General features: G+C 41.9%; 1 protein-coding gene across 2 annotated transcripts in view; it reads left to right on the top strand.

Annotated features, from left to right (window-relative positions):
• The window catches only part of LOC126848666 (nucleolar protein 4-like), a 65,627-nt gene that overhangs the window by 21,532 nt on the left and 16,384 nt on the right, over positions 1–27,711 (top strand). For both annotated transcript variants that reach the window (XM_050589717.1, XM_050589716.1), the window contains exons 2-3: positions 22,348–22,402; positions 25,259–25,477. In XM_050589717.1, coding sequence (XP_050445674.1) covers positions 22,348–22,402; positions 25,259–25,477 — 274 coding nt within the window. The remainder of the gene's footprint in view (positions 1–22,347; positions 22,403–25,258; positions 25,478–27,711) is intronic.

Genomic DNA, 27,711 nt, shown 5'->3' with positions numbered 1-27,711 from the left:
AATCTGGCAGCGGCGATTAATTATGCCGTGCGAACTGCGATCCTAGTGTCTTACTAGCGCGAGTGCATCAATCACGTTCCCGCGGTGCCGTTATTACGGGGCGAGCCGGAGATAACTTATCACGCCTAATATCATCGATCTAGAGACGCACCCGTGCCGTTTTGCATTTCGATTATGTACTAGGCGCACGCCGCCGCCGGGCGGGCCGGGATACCCTCCAACCCTACGGTAGGCATCGGACATTGATGCATGCTGCTACATTTGAGATGCACCGGACGAGACGCGCGTACAGTTGCGACTAATTGAAATCTACGATTGTGAATTTTGGTACCTTGGTTGAAACAAGATAGGTGCATAGCAATACGAAGAAACGCCATCATTTAACGCCATCATTTAGCATATGATTCTGAATTTAATGCTTAATTTATTTTTGAATTTTTCCAGCTAAATTAAAATGATAAATAAATTTGTATATCGATCGAGAGACTGGTGTAATCCAATAGCGAATATAAAAAAATATAGCTCACAATTAATCAATATGTGCACATATGTAATTATGATATGGAAATGAGATATATAATATATAGAGGACACTATCTCTAATGCCTAAACTAAAGGATTCCCTAGCTTGCAATCCATCGCGTGATCGCTAATTTCTAATCGTGCGTGTTTTGTCCGACTATACCTAGTATTGATTTATGGAGGAAATGGCACTACTTCATCCACAATTTGGAACATCCGCTAGTCATCCCGATTTCCGCCTGGATTTCCTCTTTGCATTCTGCTAATCATTATGCCTGTCACATCAGATTCTAAAGGTTCTGCGTTAGCAATGCTATCAACTATTGGCCGATATCACTAACAGCTCTAATCATGCTTTAAACGAGTCATTGTCTTTATTTATATCCTAGTATTCGCTGTAGAGTATATATAAAACTATTATAAGATTAGTTTTATTCTGACATCTTTAGGAAAAAATCATCGATATTCTTCTCAATGAGAATAGTATTTTAAATAATTAAATTAAAATAAAAGGAATCAAACTTATAAAATAATGTAAAAATAATTTAATCTTAAATTAAAATGAATTTAATTAAAAGACATGACAATTTTTTACATGCTTGTAATAAATTAATTAAATGGTCGTTCGCGAGTATAAGGCCAAGAAGTTGAGAATCGATTACGATTACTTTGTAGTTTGGCCACACAAAATGTCACGAAAAGTTTCTCAAGAGTCAGGTAGATTGGTTAGCCAATACCTCTCTCTTTCTCTCTTTTTTTCGCTGCGCATGTATCTACGCATACATATATGCGTTAGAGATGAAGGTGCAACCAATATGGTAAAGCGTCATCATCATTCAGCGCTCATGTCTCGGTTAGATCGCGCGTGTTAGATGATTAAGCTCTTTAAGCACGTACTGACTTAACATCATGCGCGTTGCATCGAGCATTTTTCGAACACCGGGTACATGAACTTGGGAAATGAAACGCAGGCCGAGCGTGATTTACGACCGGAGGACTCACAAGGAAAGTGAAAGTATTTTCACGAACGCTGATACTTTTATCTGCGGATAATTTAATATTAGAGGTGAAAAAATATATTTTAAAATGCATGTCTTTCGCGAAACATCAAGGATAGGTGAATTGCGAATTCTTCAAATGTTGCATTCGGATCTTGCATCATGATCAGGTGGAATAATTTGAATCACATAGGATACGCGAAAGAAATTTAAATGACGTAAAAGATTATTGCGTTTACAAGGATATAATTAAGACGTATTCATTATGTAAATTTTCTCACTGCGGCTCTTTCATATGCAATTCCAGAGGAATGTCTCTGCACATAAAAAATTACCTGACCACAAAAATCAACTTATTGACCGCGTCCAGTTTTTCCACACGAGTCATCTTACAAGCCGCCTATGTTTGATTTTAACGGATGATGATACACACTTGCCGCGCACTCGAGTTTCTCGGCGTCACTTTGACGAAACTTGCGAGCTTACAAAATATTCGCGGCGTCTATCGTAAATCATAGATTGATATCGCATTTGAGCGGGTGTCCCGCTTAATCGTAATCTCGTAAGTGCCTCGCCCTGTTGATTTTCCAAAAGTCAGGACAGACCTTTTTTATCGAGCAGTTTTAGCTCGGTCGCGATACAACACTCTACGGAGGGAGATCGATACATAACGCGAGAGCCGAAGCCAAACCGTACATTGTGTGGCATAAAAGACAAGGTTAGCCTTGCAAGCGTATGCATCAGCGCATACATGCGCACATCACGTACACATCGGTCTCCGATAGACAAACGCGTATTGCACATGGCATCGATATTATTTTACTTTATAGGGAATCCACGTTATCGCGCGTTATATGTACACAATGAAGGAGGGGAGAGAGGTCTCAAGTGCGAGATACGCATTAAGGTATCTCCGTAACGGGTTCTCACGTTGAAACGATGCAACGTATGCACGGATGCACGTAGGTAGATGCATCCGTTCGCCGCGTGCATACGGCACGGGTGCGTGTGTGCACGCACACGGACGATGACCGTACGAAAACTATCAACTACCGACAGACGCTCTACACTCTACACCACCGTCGGCGACGCCCACCACTCTCTTAAAGTTGCCAAGACCTCTGACAATGAGTCTCGACACGACAGCGGCTCTCATTCGATAACTGAACGGCAACAAAGAGAATCTCGGCGAAATCGATGATCCGAGAACGGAAGCGACTCTGACTCGCTGTGGAAATGAGGTCGCGGATGCCGGTGTCTTCGGTGCGCGAACAAAAACCGGAGGCGCTTTCCTACGTCTACCTTCCAATCTGCTCCATGTCTCTCCTCTGACTTAGACCTTATTCTGTAAGATTTGTACAGGAATTTTCAAATTTCATACAAACTTTGTAAGAATTTCAACAATTTAGTTTCACATTATTTCGCTTTTTGCTGGTATACGTGTACGTGTATAGTTATTTTTATCTTATGTCTTTCAAACTTTCTAATATTCGTTATAAATATAATTTATAGCAATTTAGCACGAAGCTTCTCAAATTTAGCACACGTAATGCTACGAAAGACGATGAGAAAATCTAATAAAACTCGAGCGCGATATACATGAACGAGTGCGCAGTTGCAAAGAAAGAAAGAAGTATTCGTCGGGTATAGTTTTATGTAGGCTCTCGGCTCTGCTATGACTTCTTGCGATATTGCGAGCTGTATGCTCGCAAAGGTTGGCACACGCGTCGTTTCTCCATGCTAAGGGCTATTTTCATGACAAGGGTTGGGGCGCGACACCAGAAACATCGTACCCTTTCGGACCATATTACGGCGCATAGCCTGTGTGTACCCTATATTACGCTTAATCGCCTCCATTATTTACGGGGGTTGCAGAATACAGCCGAGGCGCCGCGTCTATGATGTGATCTACGTTCAGAGTCCTTCCCCGCTTATTCGCCGGTTTACATAGTTTTTGCATTCAAGCATTCCAAGAAAAATTAAATTGGCGCCAAGAAAATATTCGAACGTTTACGTAATAACATGTCGGCGCATTTATACGTATATAAAAAGTCTGATTTATTTCTATCAATTATTGGCAAAATCTGTCGTTGATAAAATCGAAATCTCTGCGTCATTAATTTTAAAATGCATTTTTTATGAAGCCGCAAAATTAATATCTATATATATTTATATACTCAATATTTATTGGGAAATATTGATTCAAAATAAATAGATTAAAATAATTTCTTCCAGTTTCAATTATTCTAAAACAACATTATTTTATCTTAAGCATCATCGAAAGCTTTATCAAAAATGTCATAAAGATATCTCTAATAAAATTCATAAAATTCATAAAATTCTTTATAACAAATAACTATAGAGTAAACGTTAAACAAGCATTATCATAATATTCTACGTTAGATATACAAAAAACATTACATGAACTTACTACGCAGTTCTTTTCGAGGCACAAAAATCGGCGAAAAGGAAGTCACTCGGATAGTACAAGGAGAGAGACGTGTCTCTCGGCTTGTCGGGAGACCGCGATGTTCTATTTCGGGGGCGGTTTCGGGCGCCACGTGAGAGACGCGACGCGGGGGGAACGTCTCCCCTAAAAAGTCAATTATTTTGCCAGTCGCGCGCACGAATCGACGCGGGAGATCTTTTTAGCGATGACCGAGGTGTACGGGCGCAACTTTCACACGTGGGCTCCCGCGGGAGCGTATGCGCAGTGCGCACGGTCTAATTATATCTCACTTTGTTTGAGTACAACGCACCTTTCGACACGCACCCGCTGTGTTCCTCCTCCTCCTCGTCCTCCTCCTTCTCCGTTTCCTCCCTGTCGTGTGCTACCTTCTCCACCAACTCCGCTGCTGATCTTTCGTCTCCTTCTCGTCGCGAACGCTCTCTAAACGCCGACCGACGATTGGACGTACGCCAAATCGAACACGATCGGTCTCGTTAAATCGAGTCGCGATTCACGTAAATTTCCTGCTTCAACGAACGCTCCTAGGAGATGATCTCGAACTTGTCTCTACTAAGAAATATTATTGTAAACGAAAGATCCCATAGAATCAAGGTCTTCTTTTTACTACATATGTACAGAGTATAAAAGATATACAGAGAGTGTTTCGAAGTTATCGTCCATCTGTTCTAACTTTGGAATGTACGCAAATAAATATTTTCCTTTCTGCACTTTCTAAGATACTTTCATTTGAAGAAAGGTTTTACCGTAATGCACGTATCTGTTTTGTTATGTTTTGTCGAAATTTTACTTCTCGTATATACGAAAGTTAAGAGATTGAATCGACTGAATTCTTATATACACATGTACATATTATACTAAAAAAAAAATAAAAAAAATGTTTCTAGTGTTTCTCGAAAATCAGAGAATTACTGAAAAATATAATTTATATTAAAACTATTTATTTGTAACGTTTTAAAATTATTCTTTTCTCAGATCTGAACCGAGATCTTACTCGGCAATCCAATCTAATCTATCGAAAGCTTCATTAAAGTCCTTCCGAATGTGCGCGCACCGCCAAGATCCACTATTTTTCTCCGTTATCAGCGAGAAAGAAACGATGCGGGAGCAGGACTTTATAAAACCTCCCGCTCGACCCGCTTTCACCTCCTTTCGTCTTCTCCTTCTACCCTGTGAAACTCAAACGAGCGTGCATCCTCGTGACTCGTCTTTCGTTTCGAAAATCCCGAGTGACCTACTACCCCGCTGACTCGCTTTACTACCCCGGTGTGATGGCGTGCAATGGAAAAATAAAAAAAAAAAAAATAAAATAAAAAAGAAGAATAACACGGCGCGATATATGAGGCAGCGTCGGCATCGTGTTGGTGCAAGAGGAAGAGGAGGCTGGCGGGAAAAGAGTTGGAGGAGGAGAGGCCCGAATCGTTTAACGAGTCCATCGCACGAACGCGACGCGAAATGAGCAGCTAATCGATAGTAGTTCATTGAGTTTCGGCCGCGCCGCGTACGTCGATTCCCCTCGCTCGGTCTTCACCCCCATGCGTCATCCTCCTCCTCCCCCTCCACCGTTCCACCCCGTCTCCGCATACACCCTGTAGATTTATCGTACGCATTCGCGGCTAGCGATGGCGTCGACGTCGCATATCTATCCGGCGGATAGATATTTGTTTGAAAATGCTTTGGCAAAAAAGTGTGAATTCTTGGGAAAGGCGGCGCGGCAAATTTAACGCAGTAATGTGATTTGAAAAGATACGAGCGTATTACGCTTAAACCGTAACTTATAAACCTGCTGGTTTATTCGCATACTTCCAATCGATTTCAATTTGCTTTGTCGAGTTTCTTTCTTTCCTTCTAGGAAGCAATTATTCTTATATGCTCATCTACTACACTTTTATTCACTGAATTATTACTTTAAGTAAAGCATTCGCGCACTTTTTATTATCATACGCTTGGAATACAACATTGATATTTTTTTGAATGTTTTTTGACTGATAAATTGTATGATCGATAGAAAATTGCATGTACCTGTGTTGATTCTAATTTCTTGCTAATTTCTGTGGTCTTTAGAAATTATCTTGTGCTCAATTATTTTATAGCTTTTCCGGAATACGAGTTCTCAATTTTATAAACTCTAAAGTGTTTATCGTTAATTATTATACAAGTAGAGATATACCAAAGTCACAACGATAACAAAATTGAGTTAATGCAATACTTTTATCAGAGTATCTTCTAGATATTTCTGTATTGTTTAAATAATAAAGCGGTTTCTCAACACGCACATAGTAATCATTTGAGATCAATTAAAATTCAAATAGTTTTCTTCTTTACAATTTTATACAACTTACCGTTTCTTTACCGTTAATATAAATCGCGTCACATCTTTTTCTTATTGCGGGATATCGCGATATGGCTTTCGATTGAATTATTTGATTAGCTCAAAAGTTTTAGTCGCTCGCGTACGATCGAAAGCTATCACTAACGCGGTATCGCGCCAACCCCTTTTCTCTGTCTGACCCGGCGCGAATCACCACTCCCTGCGTCTCTCCCCCCCCCTCCCCCTGCCGATATGTACGCTGTGTCAATCGTCTCTCTTTCACCCCTACTTTTTGTCTGCGCGATATTCTCGTCGGCGATACGAACGGGGGCGCCGCGTGTTGCACGCCGACGCATCGGCGTAGCAGCGGCTGCGGCGGCGGCGAGACGCGAGGGAGGAAAAAGGTCACGTGGGTTATCTGGCCGTTCCGTGCGAGAGCGTGTGCGCGTCTTACGTAGCGCGTCAGTCGACACGGCGACTCCGATGAGTCCGCGGCGGTTTAAATATAAACGCCGACGCTCGTCCGCCGTTGTCGTCGTCGTCGCCACCGCCGCCGCTGCTGCCGCCGCCGCTACCGCGATTCCTTTCCGGCACACCTCGAGTACCGGATGCGCGGGTCACGCATCGGTGAGTTTCTCCGCTGAGGGGGTCCGAGGGCGTCGAGCGAGCCGCGGGCTTTATTTTTACACCCGGGGAAATTAATGGAGCAACGAAAGCGCGCTATCGCGGAATAATCGCGGAGCTGTCGTTTTATAGCGATCGCATTTCTCGATAATTCATGTCGGATTTGTCAATGGGATCGTTCGTCCCCCGCAGCTTCCGTTCGAAAATGCATGGCCGCGTACAAGGAATCTCGAGACATGTATTTACTTCGAATGAAATCATTTCGAATTTTTTCATGGAAACATCAATTTTACGCTCAACTTTCGAAATTATTTCAATTCTTATCCGTTTTCTCTCTCGCACTATTTAAAAACAATTAATCCAAACTTTAAATATCTCTTTCTTGTAAATTCTAAAAGAAAGCATCTCACAAAATTTATTGTCCGCGAGGGTGGTCGCGTTGCTATGATGGTAATTTCAGTATAACTCATATTACTTGTAGGTGGAGATCGTACGTATCCGGCTGCGAGGGTATTGCATGCGTGGGTATGGATCTGAACGCGTTGCCATTTCCACGCTTTTATCGCTTTCAAATGCGTTTTGTTCAATGTCGATTTATGTCGACTCGGCATCACGCGTTTCTGTCGTGCAAAAGCTATCACAATAATTCGAAAGCTGCTCCCTTTCTCTCTCTACGAGCGAGGCGGCATTAAAAGTTTCTTGGGCCGCAGGAAGCCGCACACCCGCTAACGACGACCTTGAATATTCTGCTGCGCGTGCGCGCGCGTGCGTATGCGCCTGGAGATGGTTCGTTAAACCAGGAATGTGTAGGACTTCGTTACGGAGTTCCGCTTTCATTACGAACCGCTTGAATCGCGTCAATGACTTAAAGCCGAAGAGCGGAGACGCGCCAAGGAACTCCGACCAAAGGAACTTTCGTCCGCTACTTTCTTATTGGATATTTAGTCTCGTTAATAGTTCAGTCTTGTGATGCTAACTCCATGCAGGTGTTCTTGATATCTAAATATACAACGCGACTTAATAAATATATCGTCATATGTATTCGCTCTCATGAGGTTTTTAATTATTTGCAATTTTAATTATTTATTGATAATATTCTGTTAAAATTGTAGAAACATTAATGACTTTAAAATTTATAAAATTTAATGATTTCCTTTCTAATTGAAAGTCTATCGAACAAGATAACTTTTCTCTTCTTTTCTGTATCGAAAAAAATGTTATCTAAATAATTCAATGTAAATTGAGCTTTTCTTATTTTGACAAATAAAGATTTTAGCTATATAATCATTTTTATTCATTTTTGCAAAAAAAATTGCGTAAATTGATAACCATGTGAGAAATTGCGTTCTCTGCATATTTTCTCGTCGAGATTGACAAAGTCAACTCGCACGTGTAGCTACAATCAACTTCGATACTTTCTTTCCCATCTCTTTCCGCGCGTCCTATTCTTTCTTTTTTTCAGCGACCCGAGCATGTGCACATCACTTCGCTTCGTCTTTTTGGCCACGATAACCGCCAGCAGTTTCGAACGGCTCCATTCCCATCCAACATTCCCATCACCGGAAGATAAACTCCCATAAAATCTCACTCTACCGCGCCGGTTAAGGCGCTCCTCTTCCTCTTCTATCCACTCACCGTTGCGCCTGTCTGCAGATCGCGCCGTTAATATTTTCCGGTTTTGTTTTCGAAGCCCTTTTTAGGCGCGGGGTGGAATTCCGTCTTTGTTTTGCTCAATTTTCGCCAACATTTCAAAGCAAAAAAAAAAAAAAAAATGGAAAGGATTCAAAATTCGAAAACGTAAAGGAAAGAAGAAACATTGTATTCACGCATGAATTTCGATTCGGAAGAATAGTGATTAAAGATAAGATGGATGATACTGTGAAAAAGCGAGATAGACGAATATTGCCGAAAGAGGGATACGCGTACGGTGGAACAAAGACATCTCAGATGTTGACGCTTCTAAATCAGTAAAAGTTTAAGCCTCCGTCATAACTCGTAACCTGTTATGCTTCTACGATCATTTCTCGTAAACTGCCCCGTGATCTCGCCATTTATGCGAGTTATTTCATAGCGCAGTGACAAGAACCTTCTCATAAAGGTTCTATTGTAATGATCGCTGATATAGCGCCCCGCCGAGTTGTCTATTTAACGCGTTTGCCGCTTTGGGATACCCGTTTGTTTTGTCGATCCATTAACCATTATGAGTCTACGAGGACCATCGACGTGATTTAATATCTTGAAGCGTAAAATCAAAGCGTATAATCGATGCGTGATATTCCAAAGTTGAAATAATTTAATCATGATTTCCCTTGAGTAATAATTCTTAATCTCGATGTAATGTGCAATATACATACACACCCAGACCGTATATACATATATACATTATACAACTCAGTTTTAAAAATATATCAATATGCTAAATTCGTGTTGAATATTCTAGAGCATTCTAGAATTACGCTTTTAACAGTGACAGTACAATAGTGATATTGAAGTAGCCTTTCGCAAATTTATGTGGCCAATAGATTACATTGAAAGGTTTAATCTTTATGAGATTATCTTTATAATACTCGTGTGTTAACTATTATCGATGCGATTATATCTATACTAGTAGTAATTAATATATTTCAAATCTGATTTCTAAGCCGGGACTACGACTCGCAGGAAGTTTCGTCCGGCATATATATATATATATGTATATATATATATCGGTAAGATCGAAAGTTCGATGCGGACCGACTCGTTGAGAGCAATTGGACGCCCGCATGGCCAAACGCATTAGCCGCTTGATTGGTATTCCAAAGATCCTCGGTGGGAGAGTCGAGGTAGTTTCGTGCTTCTTCCGCCATCCGTCTCCTCTCTCTATGTTTCTCTCTCTCTCTCTCTCTCTCTCTCTCTCTCTCCCTCTAAAAGCATAGGATCTTCATCATGGTGCCTGTTACGAATAAGCTCTTAATTCCTTGTAGGGTTCTTGACTCCCACTTCTGCCGTCTCTCTGACTCTGTCCTGACCTCCCCCTCTCGCCCTCCTCTCTCTCTCTCTCTCTCTCTCTCTGCCATCACAGGACTCTTCCTCTCCGGTATCTTCTCCCTTTCTCAATCCGAGAGTCTCGGTTCTCTCCCACTGCCCACTCTCCGACTCCTACTGCTTCTTCCAATGTACACCCACCCTTCCCCCTGCCGACTTCCCTGCAACACGCGTCTCGCCCCGTGTCCGCGACCCACCCGCTCAACGACCGCCACCCCACCCTCTCGACGCCACTTTCTTGGGTTCTCTCACTCCTCGTGCTCTTCTCTCCTGTTTTGCTCTTATACAAAAGTCGACGTGGGCTGTATGCTCGTACAGATGTATCTAGCGTTGGGCTCGAGTATACGGAAAGCCGGAGTAAGGAAAACTTCATGCGGGATGATAACTCGCTTACGTGCACTCCCTTAAATGGTCCTCGTAATACGTGAACTTGGCGAACGGGTCATCTCGTCAATTGCATCACGCAAGCGATATAAAAGATCTCGTAAAAACGATGCAGTCTCTCGGTTTGCGAGGCAGGTATATTTTTGAGGAAATTCTTTGTGTAAGGCTATCGAAAATACCGAGAAAATCTGAGGCTATTAGAAAAGTCGCGTCAGTTATTTTATAAAACTATCATGAGATTATTTAACAGAACGAAGCTAAGAAAGCTGTAATAATATTAAATAACATGCAAAATAAGTGACTTCTCGCCGCGTAAATCACGCTTTGATTATTTGATTTACTCCCCCCGTGGTTGATTCTTTTATTTATTTACTGCTCGTTGGAGCCGGTTTTAGTTTCTGTTCGTTTGCTCGTGTTCACGCGAGTCTCGCTGCGGTTGCTCGGTCGGATACCGTGTCCTCCCAACAGAGCGAATAAGTAAAGCGAAACGGAGAAGCGTGTATCGACCTCGAGCCATAGGTGTGGGGGTTCGACCCGAGAGCGGTCGGTCTGCTCACGCTTGGCAGCCTGGCGACTACGAGCCGCCTCTCTCGGGCGAGCCCTCGAAAAAATTCCCAATGCCAGGGGAAATGGGGGCAGGAATGGCCCTGGAGGGAGGAGGAAGTATAGCCGGGCTAGAAAAGGCCTGGGGGACAGCGAGGGGACAAAAGGAGAAGACTCGGGGGGAGAGTTATATACACGAGATCTCTCCCACCGTCGTCGCCTCTCTTCTTCGTCTTCGTCTTTTTCTCTCTGTCTCTATCTCCGTTGCTCTTTCTCTCTCTCTCTCTATCTTTATCTCTTGCTTTTTCCTTTCAACCAGCCTCCGATCGTATTCCATTTAGCAGGGGCGCCGTTGGAACCGACGAAGCATCATAGAATACCTTACAGAGAAGCAAGAGCGTAGCCGCCAGTGCTACGGAAGAAATAAAAGGATCCTCTTCTCCTCGCAGCATGCCAAAATAAAACGGCACTCTAGCTGCCTGCCTGTCTCTCTCTCTCTCTCTCTCTCTCCTTTCTTCCGTCGTGCTCGTGCTCCTTCTATCCCGTTTGGTCTGCGACCGGAGAAAGAAAGAGAAAGAGGCAGAGAGAAAAAAGAAGAGAGAGAAGAAAGGGGGTAAGAGAAAGAGAATGGTCAGATGGGGGCAGGGGAAGAGGGGCAGAGAAAAGAAACGGGCTCTTTATTGGACTCTGGGAAACCGATCCCCCTCAAGGGCAATTAGCGAAGTACAAAACGGAGGTAGCTCTCTCGGTTTATGGATTGGACGGTGAGAGGCGATTGAGCCCCCTCCTTTCGGCCATATAGATCGCGCTCCGCAATGTTCGGTCGAGTGAAAAGTGTCATGGATAGCTCAATCTCGCGGATTAATATCGGTCAATAACAAGCCTCGCGCTAATGCGAATAGCGCCTGCGCTATTCAATCTAATTAGCGCGAGTAAAACGGTCGGCTGTTCTATATGCGAGAGAACGACAGGTGATTAGAAGTTATGTCGACATGAATTACGAGCGAGAAGTAGAGTGTTTGCAAATGTTTAGATTCGATATCACGCTTATTACACCATGTTGAGAATGAGAAACAGTAGAGTGTGTGTGACATAAGAATGCGGATTTTTTCAACAAGGTCAAAACGAAATAGCAAAAAGACGAAATTCGCGCCCGATTCGATTTCTTTCTTCGAGGCCTCTTTTCAAGATGTCTTTCACCATCGCCTCCTCGCCTCGCCCTGTCCTGTCATTCGGACAACCAGCTCAAGGACAGTCACCTTCCGCCGAGAAATGTTACTGGAGCGTATGTGTCACGGTTGGAAAATACATTTGTCCTTTGCCGCGCAGCTGACAATGTATTGCCTGATTCGTACCGACTCTTTTTACTTCTAAAATTTGCAAGAATGCACATATTTCGTATACTTTATTAAAAATAAAAAATATTATTAAAACTGGAAATATTAAATGAATCTTTTTATCTCTTTTTATATATAATTTTTATATATAATTCTAAAATGAACTTTTTTGAATTATCAAAAATATAAACTATAAGAAGATTCAGAATTACATCTTAATGCGATGATTTTTAGATTAAAACAGATTGCACAATTAGATTGTTCGTGAATATCACAGTTTAATGTCGCACTTTAAATACAATCAATGTTGTATTTGTGTGTTTTATACTTGTGATAATTCAAAAATTCTAATAATTTATAGAATCTATATAATCACACTCTATATATCGCGTATATAGATAAAAAGTTATTGATAATTTAACAAAATTTCTCGCGCTTTAATTAAAACCGAGTTCCTATTGATTATTCTGCCTCAAATAGCAGAAATTGAACTTTATCCAACGGATCCTATTTCAGACAACAATTCTCTTAAAACAGATGGAATATTCCTGGAACGAGTATCAACGTTTCTCTTTTATATGGAATTGTCTATTATTTTCTATGCAGGAGATTAATCCCGTACATGACATATATCACTTTGACTTATATTTAGATCACCGTCGCCTATCTCGGGAATATCGTTTGAGCTACGTCTTGGTCAACCATTATTGAGAAAACTCTTATTTCATCATTGGTAACGGACATTTTATCAGCTCGTTTCATAACAGGCTCGGCTGAAGAGACTTTTTTTTTCTCAAAACTATCGTATGTAGTATATGTATCTATTCTCTCATCTTTATAGAATATTACTCTACCTAAAGCGTATTGTTGTGCAAACTTCTTCCGCACAAAGACATTGATCGTACGCGCAGATCTTCGACAACATCTCTACCAATTCTAAGCGATCGCGAATGATCGTGGCATTCGCTGGAAACTGCGTGAGAGGAAAGATTGATGTCGATAGCCCCCTCTGATTAAACCTTCGGCGCCTGTATTCCCCCTTGCTCGCTCTCCGCCCGTATATCCTCTACCTTTTGCCTCATCCTTGTGGCGCACCCTAAGCTTCCCCCCTGCTGTCCCTACTCCCCTTCTCTCTCTCTCTCTCTCGAGTCCCTCGTCGAGGCGAGATAGCCTCTTCGTGGCGTGTACGCGTCATCGCCAAGTATAATATTCCCTTGGCAGACCAGCAGGCCTGGCTCGCTGGATCTCACATGTGAGTTCAGCTCGAGACCTGGAGGGGCCGGGCCCCCGCGTGTCCACGCATACACATGCACACACGCTCGGCCTCTAGATAGAGCGTGCGTTTCAGCGCGCGGCGGAGGTGCTTGAGGCAGGCAGGCAGGCAGGCAGGCAGGCAGGGGGAGAGAGAGACAGCAGCGGGGTCGGCCAGGGCGTTATTGAAACACTGGCTGGTTGCTTAGAGCACGTGGGACGTGTGCGTTTCCAGCGGATCGTCGTCGATAATTGTGGGCGATTGCGCGATGCGATCGAACGGCTTTCGAGCGTTGCAGAGTCATGCCACCCGGAAGCGGCTGATAGTTAATGATCTTCGCATATTAATAGACAGGCGTGATATCAAGATGAGACAACTGCTTGGATTAGTTCATGGACCTATAGCACGTAGAGAGAGAGAGAGAAGACGAGAGATATTGTCCAGTTTAATTATCGGGCCTTTGTCAGAGGAAATAAAGCGTCAGGGAAGAATATGGTTGATGCAGAGGAACAAATTGCATCGCTAAAGTCAAAGGCATTGAACATTAAGAGAATATGCGTCTATCAATGTCTTTATGCTATTAGCATCGAAATTTAGAGAAACGTCTTATTAAATCGCTATAAAATTATATAAAGATCTATTTTTTTTTTTTTTATTTTAAAATTATTTTATATTTCACCTTATCATTTTGGATATATATATATATATATATATATATATATATATATATATATATTATTTGAAAACGTAAATCTTTAATTCATATTTTTGTATTAATAAAAATTGATAGAGTATCTCGATACGTCCGTTGCAAATCCTACTGAATCTGAAAATTTACGGAGAGATTTGATTGCGCAATTCATAAATTAACGGTTTCATAATGTGGAAAAGAAGCGGCAGCGAGAGAGCATGTATGGTTTTTCCTGCGCACGGTTTTTCCCGCGGCTACGTCGGCGGAACGCACGCAGCGTGCCACGGCTGAAAGCAGGAAGATGGCGACAAGCAAAATGCGAAGAGTGCACGTTTGCTGCTCGCGGGGCGAGACGCGACTGAGGGAAAAAACGAATCGAAGCGGCACGCTACGTGGGAGAGCCAAATAGAGCAGGGCGCGTGCTCCAAGCCGAGCATCGCTCTATCCTCTTCCTTTCCCTCCCCCTGCTCCACGCGCCCTTTGCTTCCGCCCTCCTGTCCTCGTCCCGCGGCGAGGAGGATACTTGGACCGCGAGTTTGCGTGTACGCGACCGATACTGCTTCTCTTCAGCTTTGGTCTCGTCATCAGGTGATATTGAATGAATGCCGCGTGAACGGGACGCACTCGATCCGTTATGAGTTTCCCGATGCTTAACGTTATTCAGCGCGTCTAGTCGCGATGAGACGGATCGTTTTTAATAATAGACGAGAGAAGAAACCGAGCTTGCAATATTTTTGATTCTCGTAAAAATCGTTTCTTGTTCCGTGAATAAACATCGTAGTTAGTTTTCTACATCTCAGCATCGCGTAACGTAATTAGAGACGGCGTATATTTTTAACGTTTTCACCGTTACGGGCCTTGTACGGGACGAGCTTCTGCATGGATTTCTTGGATATTGAAAACATGCCACGGGAATTAAAAGTTTACGAGAAGACGTTCTTTTAATCATTGAACTAACAATTCTTTACCATAAGTTCCAATAAGCTTTACGAAGAAAGCTTGCATTTTGCCTATTGATCTATTAATCATTTCTCAATTGCTTCTTTTGTTTTGATTTTATCGTCTCCTATGTTAAATATCAGATAATCGACCATAGAAAGAACCTGTTACCAGGATAATGCCTGAAATATTCAGATTCGCTTGCATTGCAAACGAAGTGCAGTTTTTCACGTTTAATGCTCGGGAGACTTCAGGACCCCGTTCTTCGTTAATGCACGCGGCGGGGATCTTTTCGTCGTCGTCGTCGTCGTCGTCGTCGTTGGACTTTTCCCCTCCGTAAAAGGCATAGCGGCGCACGTGTGCGTGTGTGTGTGTACTCGACGACACACGCACATTGTACGCCTCGGGAGTAATGGATGTATTACACGGCCGAGGATTCAGAGAAACACGAACATGTACGGGGCAACACGTATGAGAGGGACGGACAGACAGAATGGGAGACTGTTACACCCAATTGTCCCTCGTTGCGCAGGGGTCAAGTAAGGTAGCCAACCCCGGCCACGCCGGATACCGTGGTCGTCAGTATTTCTAACAATGTGTTACTCCCGATCGTACTGCATTCTAATCTCAACTTTACAGATTCCCATGTTATCGCAAGCGAGATCGTACGAAGAAGGCTTTTATAATGTCTAGTCTCGAATTTATGCGTATGAAATTATTTTTATCGACCTCGATTGAACGATTATAGGCGGAAAAGAGAAATCCAGTGCTGATATTTATAATTAAAAGAAAAATTTGAACAAATACAATGATAACAAGATACAATAAATTATATAATAATCTCCGCATTTAATAATACTTTATGTAAATTGAAAGAAGATTGCGATTCGTTTTTTCTAAACAAAAATTATATCGTTTCTGTCACACGATCATAGAGAATAAACTTGGATTGCTCTATGATCGATTCGTGTCCGCGCTTCTATACGATGTCGTTCTTTGGACAGCGAAGCGCAACGAAGGCTTGGCAAAACGCGCGTCTTTCCTGTCGACGCCACTGGGATCGTCCGCCGCCGCCGCTGCCGCCGTTGCCATCGTCGTCTTTTTATTTCTTCTTCTTTTTTTTTGGGGCGCACACGTGTGAGGTTATCCCGCTGACGGTGACCCCGTCGTCCTCCTACCGTCTCCTCCTCCTCCTCCTCCTCCTCCTACTCCGCATTTGCTTTTCAGATCAGAACTCCTCCAACGGAGATCTCCACTGATCTCTCCCCCTGACGAAACCTGGACGCGCCGCTTTGGAAGCAATGACGTCACACGCGTTCCTCTCCTCTCATCTCTTCTCAGTCGACCTATTTATCAACGAGTGATTCGTCGAATCTGCTCTCGAGTATCGCGCGCGGAGAGCAAACGCGCGAAAAATCAAGCGAGGAATCTGTCCTCCCCTCCTTGATACGCATCTCGCTGCGATCTTTCAACAAACATGACTGGCTTCGCGAATCTCGCAACCTCTCACGGTTGCCGCAAGGACAATCATCTTGCTTCGCAGCGACGATGAATCTCGATACGTCGAGGTTTGCGCTTCTCATAGATGCGTTAACTGTGACGACTGAATTTTGCCGTCCCGAGAGAAATCAACGATTGTCTCTCCGTGAGATCCGCTACTTCGGTTCTACGATGGCCGCAGCGGCGAGGGCGTTTCGCAACGGTAGCAGGAATTCGATTATAAGAATCCTGGGACGACGAGAAGGAGTGAGGCGCGTTAAACGGTAAAAGTACAGCGGGGAGGAAAATAAAAGCGCTTCGAATGAGGGCGTAGCACGTCGGTAATTGCCGGCGGCCTTGAGACCCGTTCGCCGTACAAGCCTACGTGTATTTATACGTCGCCAGATTTGGTAGGCAAATGAGCCGAAATTGAGAGTCGAGACCGGTACACACACCGAATCGCTCGACGTAGCGAGTAAAAGAGACAGATAGAGAAAGAGAAAGAGAAGGATCCACGACAGACGGTAGGTGTTTTGCCCCGGTTAAAACATATAGCGGAGAAATCACCGGTAGGCCACAATCATTTCCCCATTATCAGCAAAGAGCTACCCAGAAGAAGCAACTAAATCGACCACTCGAGCGAGCGTTCTTCACGAGCAATCATCCTAACGGGCCCAATTCGGTCCTCCTTTTACGTCGCGGCCGGTGCGGTCATCGTGTTCCGGGTCCCCGACCCGAGTTTCACCTTTTCTTTACTCCTTATTGCGTTGCTCAATCGCTTTAAATGCTGCTCCACTCATCGCGATTAATCATATCGATTATATATGTTTCTGAAAATGTATCTCATGAAAAATATTTGATAAAGTAAGAGGATTTTTATTTCCTTCCTTCGAAATTTGAAAATTTTTCTCTGCTCATTAACTATATACTATAATCAAAATTAATAATTATATTTTATCTTTTGATTCTTTTACAATCTTATTATTAACGGTACTTTCATTGAAAACAAGTTTATCGCTCATTTCTTTCTCTCTCTCTCTTCTTCTCTCTATACATGAGAATATCTTTTTTGATAATTTTGATAATTAATACTTGATAAAAAAAAAAAAAATAATTCTTATATTATTAACACTTGGAAAAGCGGATTCTGCCTCGAAATGACACTCTTGAAAAGGAACTCGTCTTTTAACTGGTTTGAAGATCTTCGACGGGCAATTCAGCATCTTCGCTTGCCTCGAAAGACAATCTCGAACGATCTCGCGGCGGTGTCCGGCCGGTTGCCGCTGATTGGTCGTACACCGGCTACTGGACCCGGTTGACCCCTAACCCCGGCAACTCGCTCGCCTTTATCGTCTGGAATTGTTGTGTTGGTGGCGAGTTGGTACAACACGCGACACAAGGCGCATCTCCCGCCCGCGGAGACCTCATCGCCTCCTCTCGTTGTAGACGCGCGCGTAACCGTGTGGAGCCACGGTGCGGCGCGGCGGCGTCACGGCGGCTGTAGCTGTTGTACGGTGGGAGCGGAATTCTGTGCTGAGCGACAAACAATTGCCGCCAAGTGGCTTAATTGCAGCCAACTAAACAAACGTTCCAACCGTATCCAGCCCGCCGAGAACGGCGTCCGCGAGAGCGCGAGATCTCTTCTCTTTCCCCCGCTTCGTGGCAATTCCTTCTCTATATAGATCTGGTTCCACACGTCTCTTTTATTTACGGAAGAGACGAGAGAAGAGACGTCCTCATCGTTCCGGAGTTAACAGCGGAGATTAAGAATGTTCTTCGTTCCTCTTCTTCTTATCCCAAGTATGTTCCCACGTACGAATGCGTGCGCGCGAATCGAGCGGTACGCTCGTTACGTTATTGCGAGACGTGACCCCGGCAACGAACGTCGCAACAGAACTCATCTCCGCGATCATCGTCGGGATCTCAATGGGATGGCCGGAGCGGAAGCGTCGAGCTCGACGCTTCCAGGAGATCTTAAACGGCGCGGCCACTCTGAACTTCGTTTTACTCCGCTCTCCTCCTGTTCGCCTCTGTCTTCGTTCTCGTACTTTATGTCTGGAAGACGCCGGGATCGTTTCTCATTCGTCGTAGGTGTATATACGACCGACCGGTCGTGCGCACAGTGAGATTCCCATTTATCAGGGTACATCCGCCGGAAGTGGGGCGGCCCCCGTGCGTAGGTGAGACGGAGGAGAGAAAAAGAGAGAAGGAGCGTGTGTAGCCCCGGTGTACAAGTGGCAAAAGACCGGGAGTATTAATAAATTAATACCTGCGACAACACATGTCGTGGTCCTTGGGCGCAGCGAATGAAATTAACACGATGCATTCAGATCTCGATATTATACAAAAATAATCTCTTATATATTTATTCATGTCACAGTTTCACTATTTCTTGACATTTTCGTTGCTTATGGGTCTCATCTCTTTTTAAAGATTATTCTCTTAAATAATTTTGAACCTTTATCTTATTTTCATGAGCTTTAATTAATGAACTTTATAAAACATTTTATAAGGAAGAGAAAGAGAGAGAAGTTGAATGTTGAAAAAAATGTTAATACTCCATGTACGATTATATGACTTCCAGTATTACTAGAATACCGTTTGACAGTTATCACGTGACGGAGACTTCCTATATCGTTCGTATCCTTGTCGTAAATTAAACGCAACGATTCGCAGATATCCTGGTGCGCAGGGTAACTCGTAACGATCGTATTGATGATATCAATTACAAGAATGCCGCTGCGGAGCTCGTCGCCGATCGACTCTTTCTTAGAAGATAACCTGCCGCGATTATCTTTAATGATAGACACCTTGACGGCGCGCCCGAGCGCCATCGAAACCTCCGGGACGAGCGGCTCTCTTGTGATCGCAAGACTATTCTTTAAATTGCAGATACGAGAGTTTAGATTTCTCAAATTTATCGCAATGAAGAGAGGGGGAGGGAGAGATTCTTCTATTTTATGTCGGCAACACTCGCGACACAAGTTTTATTCCCCGTCTTTTTACTTTTACTTTTACGTTATTTCATTTTGGATTTATATATATATTTTATTTGTTTTTTTTCTCCACATTTCTAAAGTTTTAACTCGTCTTTTTTCGTATGATGCATCAGTCGATTCATCATTTCTTAGATTACAAAAAATGGCTTATAATCTCGATAGATACTTCCGCGACTGATTCCATGAAAATCCGGTTATATTAAATTCTTAATGAAAGATTCTTAAAATAACCTTCCGCGGATGCAGCTTGAAATCAACGATGTATTTAGAAAGGAAAGAAAGAGCGAGCGAGAGATATCCGGCCAATAAATTCCACCGATTATTAAACAGATCCTGTACTTCAATCTAATACCGATAAACTTCTGAATACGCCGCCCCATCGATCCGTTTCGGCCTATTGAAAAAAATAACACAAACGATATCAAAAAAGCAAAATAAAAGCATAGATAAAAATTCAATGTAATCCAATAATTTTTAGAAAATACTCTATTTTTAGGAAATACTCTATTATCGAGAATGAAGTGGCTAAAATTATATTCAAAGTAAAAGAAATTAAATATAGATGAAAAAAGTTAATAGGCTGATTTATATACGCGACGATTCTAAATTTCATGTATTAATAGTTAATGTATATAAACGGAAGCGCATATATTTTAATATAGATAAAAGCAATGCGAAACAAATTCGCAACATTATCGCCACAACCGAGTATCTTCTTCATCTCCCATCAAGATACTTTTTCTGCGCTTTACGATAATTCCTTTCCTCGTAGAAAAGAAGAGGAGAGCGCACGCTTAAAAAAGCGAAGCGCGACATTTCGTCGCGATTGGATCTCCTCTCGTCACCACTCGCAATTTCCACGTTCGTCCGCGCGTCGGAATTTCTCGGTTACATCATCGGGAGTTTTTGCGGCGCTGCGCACACACATTCTCATACGCACGGACACATACACGTTCTCATATACACAGTCTCTGTGCGCGCGCGCGTTCGTTCGCTCGCTCGCTTACACGCCGCCTGTGTCCTACAAGCCCGCTGGACAAAGTTGTGGCCGGTATCAATTGGCCGTGCTCTCCGCGTTGTATACCGGTCGACCTTCTGCAGTTGCAACACGAGACCTGACACAGATAGGAGAGGCTGTGCCGCTGCAGAAACGCGCGGCGAACCAGTCGGCCCAGGCATCGCACAGGCTACGTAGTGCATGCCTTGCGAAACTGTCGGCCGGCCGTTCGTTTCAACTAGGGAAAAACCCGTTAATTTCGTCGGCATAAAATCAATCAAAGCGAGATAGAATCGCGCTGCTAAAGCTTGCCACGTACGACTCGATGCGGGGATCGATTAGACGGCGCGTGATGCGATATCACGGAACGCGGAGAACGCGAAGCGTTGCTCTTTTCGATGAAAAACGACCTTACCATATAGAGGATTCTCCACTCCGCGAACCTCGGCCTTATTCCCCCAAAACGTCCCTGACTGCTCCATCTCGGCCAGTAGTGTGAAAAAGGAGAATGTTTTTTTTTTTTTTGACGCTACAGAAATCCGTTTCCACGTGTCATGAATAATGTATCGGTTACATTTTGACAAATTTTATCGGGTATATAATAATTATATCATCATAGTGTTGCAACGCGGTAAAAATAGAAATTTATCGAAAAAGTAATCTGAATTAATATCTACTCTTGCTGTATCTGTGTTATTACAATGAGGAACTTGACACGCGGAATGATAAATAATTTCTTAATGAACGTAAAACACCAATTACATTACATTTAGAGAAGATTTCTATGTATATGAAATGGTATTTTTAAGTCGGAGACGAATTAATCGCATCGAAAGAGTTGAGAGCCGATGCTTGCTCGCGCTACTGATTCCAGATTCTTGACGCGCGTTACCTTCGCCATGCGGCAGAATGGCAGAGCGCCGAGGCGTAAGCAATTTGCGTTTCGATGAATCGCGCATCGCCGCCAGGCTCTTGATCTAGGACAATAAAGTCCACGGTCTTCCTGTAGGCGTATTGTAACGCGGATAGCCTTCGATAGCTTCTTCTCAACCGTTTTATGCGCGATACGATGTTGTAGAAATGTGAGAACTTGTTTTTTACTTCTTTGATTTTTTCTCTCTTTTCCTTAAATAAATTATAGTAATAACTATATATAATAATTTATATATAATAATTTATTATAATATATTATAATAATGTATAAAATATATAAGAATATATATATCTATATGTGTGAATACATAAAAATATAAATAATAATTGAAAAATGATATATATTACTAATATTATTAATTTCATTTAATAATTTATTTTTATTTAATATTTTATTTAACAGAAAAAAAAAAAATACTATTAACGAATAACTTCAATCAAAAAATTGCTTCAATTTATAATTATGTATTAAATATAGATTAAATACGAATAGATTTACATGTCCATATTTTTAAAAAGAAAAAGATGATTGCTTTACTTTACTTCATTGCAAAATATTTAAAGGACACTCTTTACAAAAATGGTATGGATGCTACATGGCAAGATTGAATAAGGCCACGAGCATCTGTCCCTGAGTAACGATGTGGTCAGGCCGCGGCTGCGTTCGCGCGATATTATCATAACCGACAGTTATGGAAAATGAGTGTCGCGTACTTCTAAACACGTTGTGAGAATTTTATCCTGTTAATCTATATCGCGTGGGTTCAGAGTGCAGCCGTTCGACTACTAGACTACGACTCGAGCAGGAAACGCTTCAGGATCTAACGGCTTTGTATCTCTGTTGCAGGAAAACATCTCGACCCCGGAGCCAGCCGACATATCCGAGGACGATCACTATCCAAGTGAGTAGAGAGAATCTTTCATTATCTATATCTCTCCCGTAGCGTATATCTTGCCACATATCAGTCGAAGATGTATCAGTCGCTCCCTCGAACCCCCGTCTGAAAGATTACGACGTTTCCTCTTAGGAAACAAGGTGCAAAGGCGTACTCTTCCGCGTGTGCATGCGTGCAAAGTCTCATCTCTCGTCTGGCGTGCCGCATCACTTCATCGATTCGATTTGAATGTACTTTTTGCTTCTGGAAAAAAATGTCTTATTTTTTCGCCGCGAGGTCAGGTATTGTATCCGTTTTGGAAATTCTAACTCAAATTCTATGGTAGCGTCGCACACGGCCTCCTAAATTATTGAATCGCGTCTTGAATGATTTAGATACCATTCCGCTATCTCGCGCTGTTCTCCATCTCTCTCTTCCTTTGTCTCTATCTGCGCGCGGGTTTGTTTGCCGATTAATAAATCTCCACTCTCGTCTCCGAAACGTTCGTATGCCGCGTATCATCGCTAATTTCATCGGACGAATACAAACGAAACCGCACCCGATATGCTCGAAAATCTGCGGATTGTCCTTTCGAACTCTCCAATTACACGCGGTTGTGCGCAGAAAACGCACTTGTTTTAGTTGTCTCCGCGGAATTTGCGCGAGAATTAATAAGCTCGTTCGTACACTTTGTCCGTCGTTGTTGCTGCTGCGCGTTATTATAATAAGCTGAATCAGTTATTGATAGATTGAGTATCTAGTACGCAATGTGCTCTGATGATAATTCAACATCGGCATAAATTTCAGAATACAAAGACGAGTCGAACAAAGTGATAATGTATAAAGAAATGAAACATATATATATATATATATATATATATATATATATAAATATATATTTGGTTTTATAATGAGATTATATTGAAAATAAAATGAGAAATAAATGCAATTTGCAATCTAAATCTCATTAAATCGGAAACAAATTATTTAAGATAGATTATTAACTTTTTTTTCAAATATATTTTATTGAATAGAGCATCTAATGTTCTTTGAATATTTACTGGAAATTCTAAATAATACTTCAGCTAATAAATCAAAGAATTATAATCCAAGGATCAATATCAGATTTGATTCTGATTTCGATGAATCCACGCGTATGTTCGCGCGGTAGTTTGCGTAGCACGGATCAATATGATGAATTAGTCGAATGCGTTATTCGGCACTGTGCATTCTCAATTACGATTTTACCATACAGATTGTCTTCGGCGTTCACAAAAAGATAGACGAGATGAAACCGTGTTATACGCGCACTCTGATCAAATAAGAAAAGAAAAGATTAATGATTTCGTGAAAAGAATACATATATAGATCATAGACGTATTTACATAGGTACTGATCCGAACGTTCAATGAGTTTGCTTTATTCGAAATTTGTTTTTGCTGAACGTGTCGAGGAGCCTTTTTGAGAGAGATTCGAAAATTGAATAATTAAAGCGCGCTAGAGAGAGGTTAAAGGTCTTTATACATACGATACGAAATTATCATGGAAAAATTTATAAAACGATCACATCTGATTTATCATTAAAATTCAAAAATTTTGCTCAGAGTTTTTCGATCGATATCGTTTTTTTTTTTCGATTATGTTTTTTTTTTTATAAATAGATATTGCATTTTAATTCTTTCATTAGACAACTCTTATTTTGATTCCTAAGTATACTGTAAGTAAGTTATCTCTAATTTTGATAATTCTCAAGAGTGGCGCAACATGTAAAAGAAGGAAGTAATGAATTATGAGCTATAAATACGAAATAATTGATTTTAATCATTTTGGAGGAAATTAGTTTCAAATCATATATAAATTAAAAAAATAAATCTTATTTATCAGATATATAATAAATCAGTTTTATCAATTTCAGATATATCACAATGAAATTTTAAAAATTAGTACGTGTATGGTATTGCCGGAAAAACATATTTGTAGCATGCGTTACTCATCGCTCATGGCGCGCGCGAATATGCATGCGTGGCTTTCATTGCATCAGTGACGATTTCGAAAGCTATCGTCATCCGGAATTTTATTTTTCATTTTCATTGCTCGGATCGCGTTATTGCCGTTTTACTTGATGAGATGCAATTTTCGCGAGCGGAAAGAACACGAAAAGGCACATGTCATCGTTCGCTCTTGTAAGATATCAATTCTCTCATGCATTGCGACGAGTCATGGCGCGTATGACGTTAAAACTGGCTCTTAGAACTCGTCGGCTTGCCGGTAGATATCTCGCGAACCGTCGATGAAACGTCATTAATCGCGCCGTCGAATTCTACCGCGACGCCGATCAATAAGTACGATCGTGTCCGAGGATAAATTATGAGCGCATACTTTGGCAAAGAGTTAATCGTAGTCTCATTCACTCGCGGCCGCGAGTTCGTGTTTTTGTCAGGGCCTGTGTAAATTACCCGATCGATTAATAATCGTAACCAGCGTGTACGAGTTCGCCGCCAGCTGTGACGATCGAGCTCTACGAGGCAGGCCGATTTATCAGTTTCGGGTAATTAAACCTGTTGCGTTATTAAGCGCCGATTAAATCGAGTCGACAATGTTGTTGTTTTGTAAGTGTAATTTATTTAGCGCTTCGTGCTCGGCTGGAGTTGCTTCGCGAGCTCAGGTAGCTGATAAGTGATAATAGCCTCCGGCTTGCTAGAGATGGATGACGAATGTCGCGACTCGTTCGCGATATGAAATCGTGTCCGGATGTATGACTATACTCTGTTATGAAGGACTATCGGCGACAAGAAAGAGAGTTTTGCACCGTGCACACGCGATTGTTTTTTAATAAATACATGATATTTTTTTAACTCCTTTCAAATCAATTGGTACTTTTAGTTTCGGCAGGCTCGCTTATGAAAGACCCGGATAAGCTGAAGCTGATGCTGCTCGCGTGGAATTATAATCTTCAGGCACAGGCACAAGCGCAGGTCCAGGCAAACGCCCTCTCGCCAAATAACTCTTCGACTACCACAGCTACCACCGTTGGCACACCTGTCACCAGCCAATCAGCTATTTCCACGGCAAACAACACCATTAACAACTCTACACTCACAGGTAACACTCTACTTCACCAAGGATATACATATAGCGCCATCGGATATTCTAAGTCGCATGCGAATATATTGGCAAATTGCAAAAATTAGGAACAAACAGTATTCTCAACATAAGTAGTTCTTTTATATATTATCCTTATGATTTTTAAAGAATATATGTTAAAAGAATTTAAGATTCTTTTTGATTCGATGAATAAGAAAAATCTTTCTAGATAAGGGCTATCTTAAAACTATTTTTCTAGTAGTAGTATAGAGTCTTTAGTATTTACTAGTATTTTAATAATAATATTTGAAACAGATTTCTCAATTCATTTTATTTTTATCTCAACTTTTATTATGTATTTATTAAATTTTTATTATGAGATCATTCCAAGATTTAAAGCTGTTAATTGTTCTTCACACATCTAGTGTATACGACAACCCGTTGATGTCGTGATGGCATTAAATGCGATGTCGATCACGATTTTGTGGTGCCACATAAGAATAAGGGGGGAAGGGGAGGGAGGTGGAAGAGAATTCGCCTCACGAAATATATCGACAGAGAGACGTTTAACGGAATCCATTACGGGACGTCTTTCTTTCTTTCTTTTTCATCGCGAAAGGACTCGACGAAGTTACATACGCCAACGTCTCCCATTGATGTCGCCTAGACTGACGAAATCGTACTTATGAAAAGAACCTTGCTCCGCCTGGCGTAAGCGCACTGCCGGGGGCTTTAATGCTCAAGTTTTGCGTCCTTCTCGCGCGGCTCGACTCGGCTCCGCTCGGCTCGGCGCGGCGCGGCGGAGTGAATTGCAGGTTTCGCGGGGCCAAGGTGTACCGGCCATTTAGCTCGTAAAGTTTTGTCGTCGCGCGCAACGTGACTAATGGATCGACGGCCTAGAACGTACCCTGTGGCGTGGAAAAAGAAATTCGACGCGCGTCTCATCTCGTGTGTGTATCTATGTATATCCGCGAGTGTGTGCGTACACACGAGCGCACCACCTCCGTCCTTGCACACCCACGCGTTCCGGCGAAATCTACGTCAGGGTGAATCACGGGGGTGAAGCACTCTGGTCGTGAATCCTCCTTCTTCCCCCGCCGGCGATGAATCAGTGCGGGCGGAAAGCCGTGCCAGATGAGGAATGCAACCGATACCTTCGGGTATCGATACCACTCGGAGTCTGCGGTACGCGCAGCTATATTTCATCCTCGTTCATTAATCCTTACGTAATCGTCGTCCGTGCGGTGGTTTCACATGCTTTCTCGCAAAGGAATTGTAATCTCGTCTAAGCATCGTTCGAATTCAACTACCCCTCCAAAAAAATGAATTCTTCAATTTTTTATTCTTGGCCTTTAGATCGTATTTCTATTTATCGGAATTTTAAATTCAAAACACTGAGACTTTTAAATATGAGTTATATTTCTAATTATTTATGTATATGTATGTGTGTGTGTATAAGAAAAAGAAGAAAAAGTATATCCTAGACGTACTCTGATACCTTGCGTTCGAGTGGCCTGGTTGAATAAAGAAGCGAGTCATGTGAATGGGAGCGACGAATGTAACGCGGTAATTGTGTCGGCTGATGGACATTGAAAGTTGAATATCGAAAATTGCAGTGTGCGCGCGAAAAGTCCATTAGTCGCACTATTACGGTATCGCAAGTGGATTTCTTAAAATGATTTTGGATTATAGTAGCATACGGCGCATTGTTAATGCTTTTCCGGGCTGCCTATTTTTTTCAATGCAAGAGGCAACGTAATCTTTTTCCAGTAAAATTATATTAATAGTACAAGCATGTCATATATACATATACACACACATTATATATATATATATATATATATATATATATATATATATATAATTATAAATAAATATAATGTAATATAAGTATAATTAAAAATTACTTAAAATTTCACAAAATTAAAATCATATCTTTGCATATAAAATTTGGCTTTCATTAAAATTTTATATTTTCATCAAATTCACATTATTTATATATAAAATAAAATTTTAAAAAGTTCTGTCATCAAAATTATCATCTCTCAAACAGCAAATAGCTACATCAAAAATAGCCCAATTTTCCTAATATAATATCACCGCTTCCGCTGCTAATTTAGCTTTGTCGTACTCGAAACGTCTTGAGCAACGAAAAGGCATACGCGTTAATTGCTACACACGTTCTTAACGTCGCGATAATCGCGCAACGTTCTCCAAAGCATCAAGCGTTTCCGCACAGTACTGCACGTTCC

This window comes from Cataglyphis hispanica, chromosome 4 (genome assembly GCF_021464435.1).
Source record: "Cataglyphis hispanica isolate Lineage 1 chromosome 4, ULB_Chis1_1.0, whole genome shotgun sequence".
NCBI classification, from domain to species: Eukaryota; Metazoa; Arthropoda; class Insecta; order Hymenoptera; family Formicidae; genus Cataglyphis; species Cataglyphis hispanica.
This window is presented reverse-complemented; position numbering and strand designations above follow the sequence as displayed.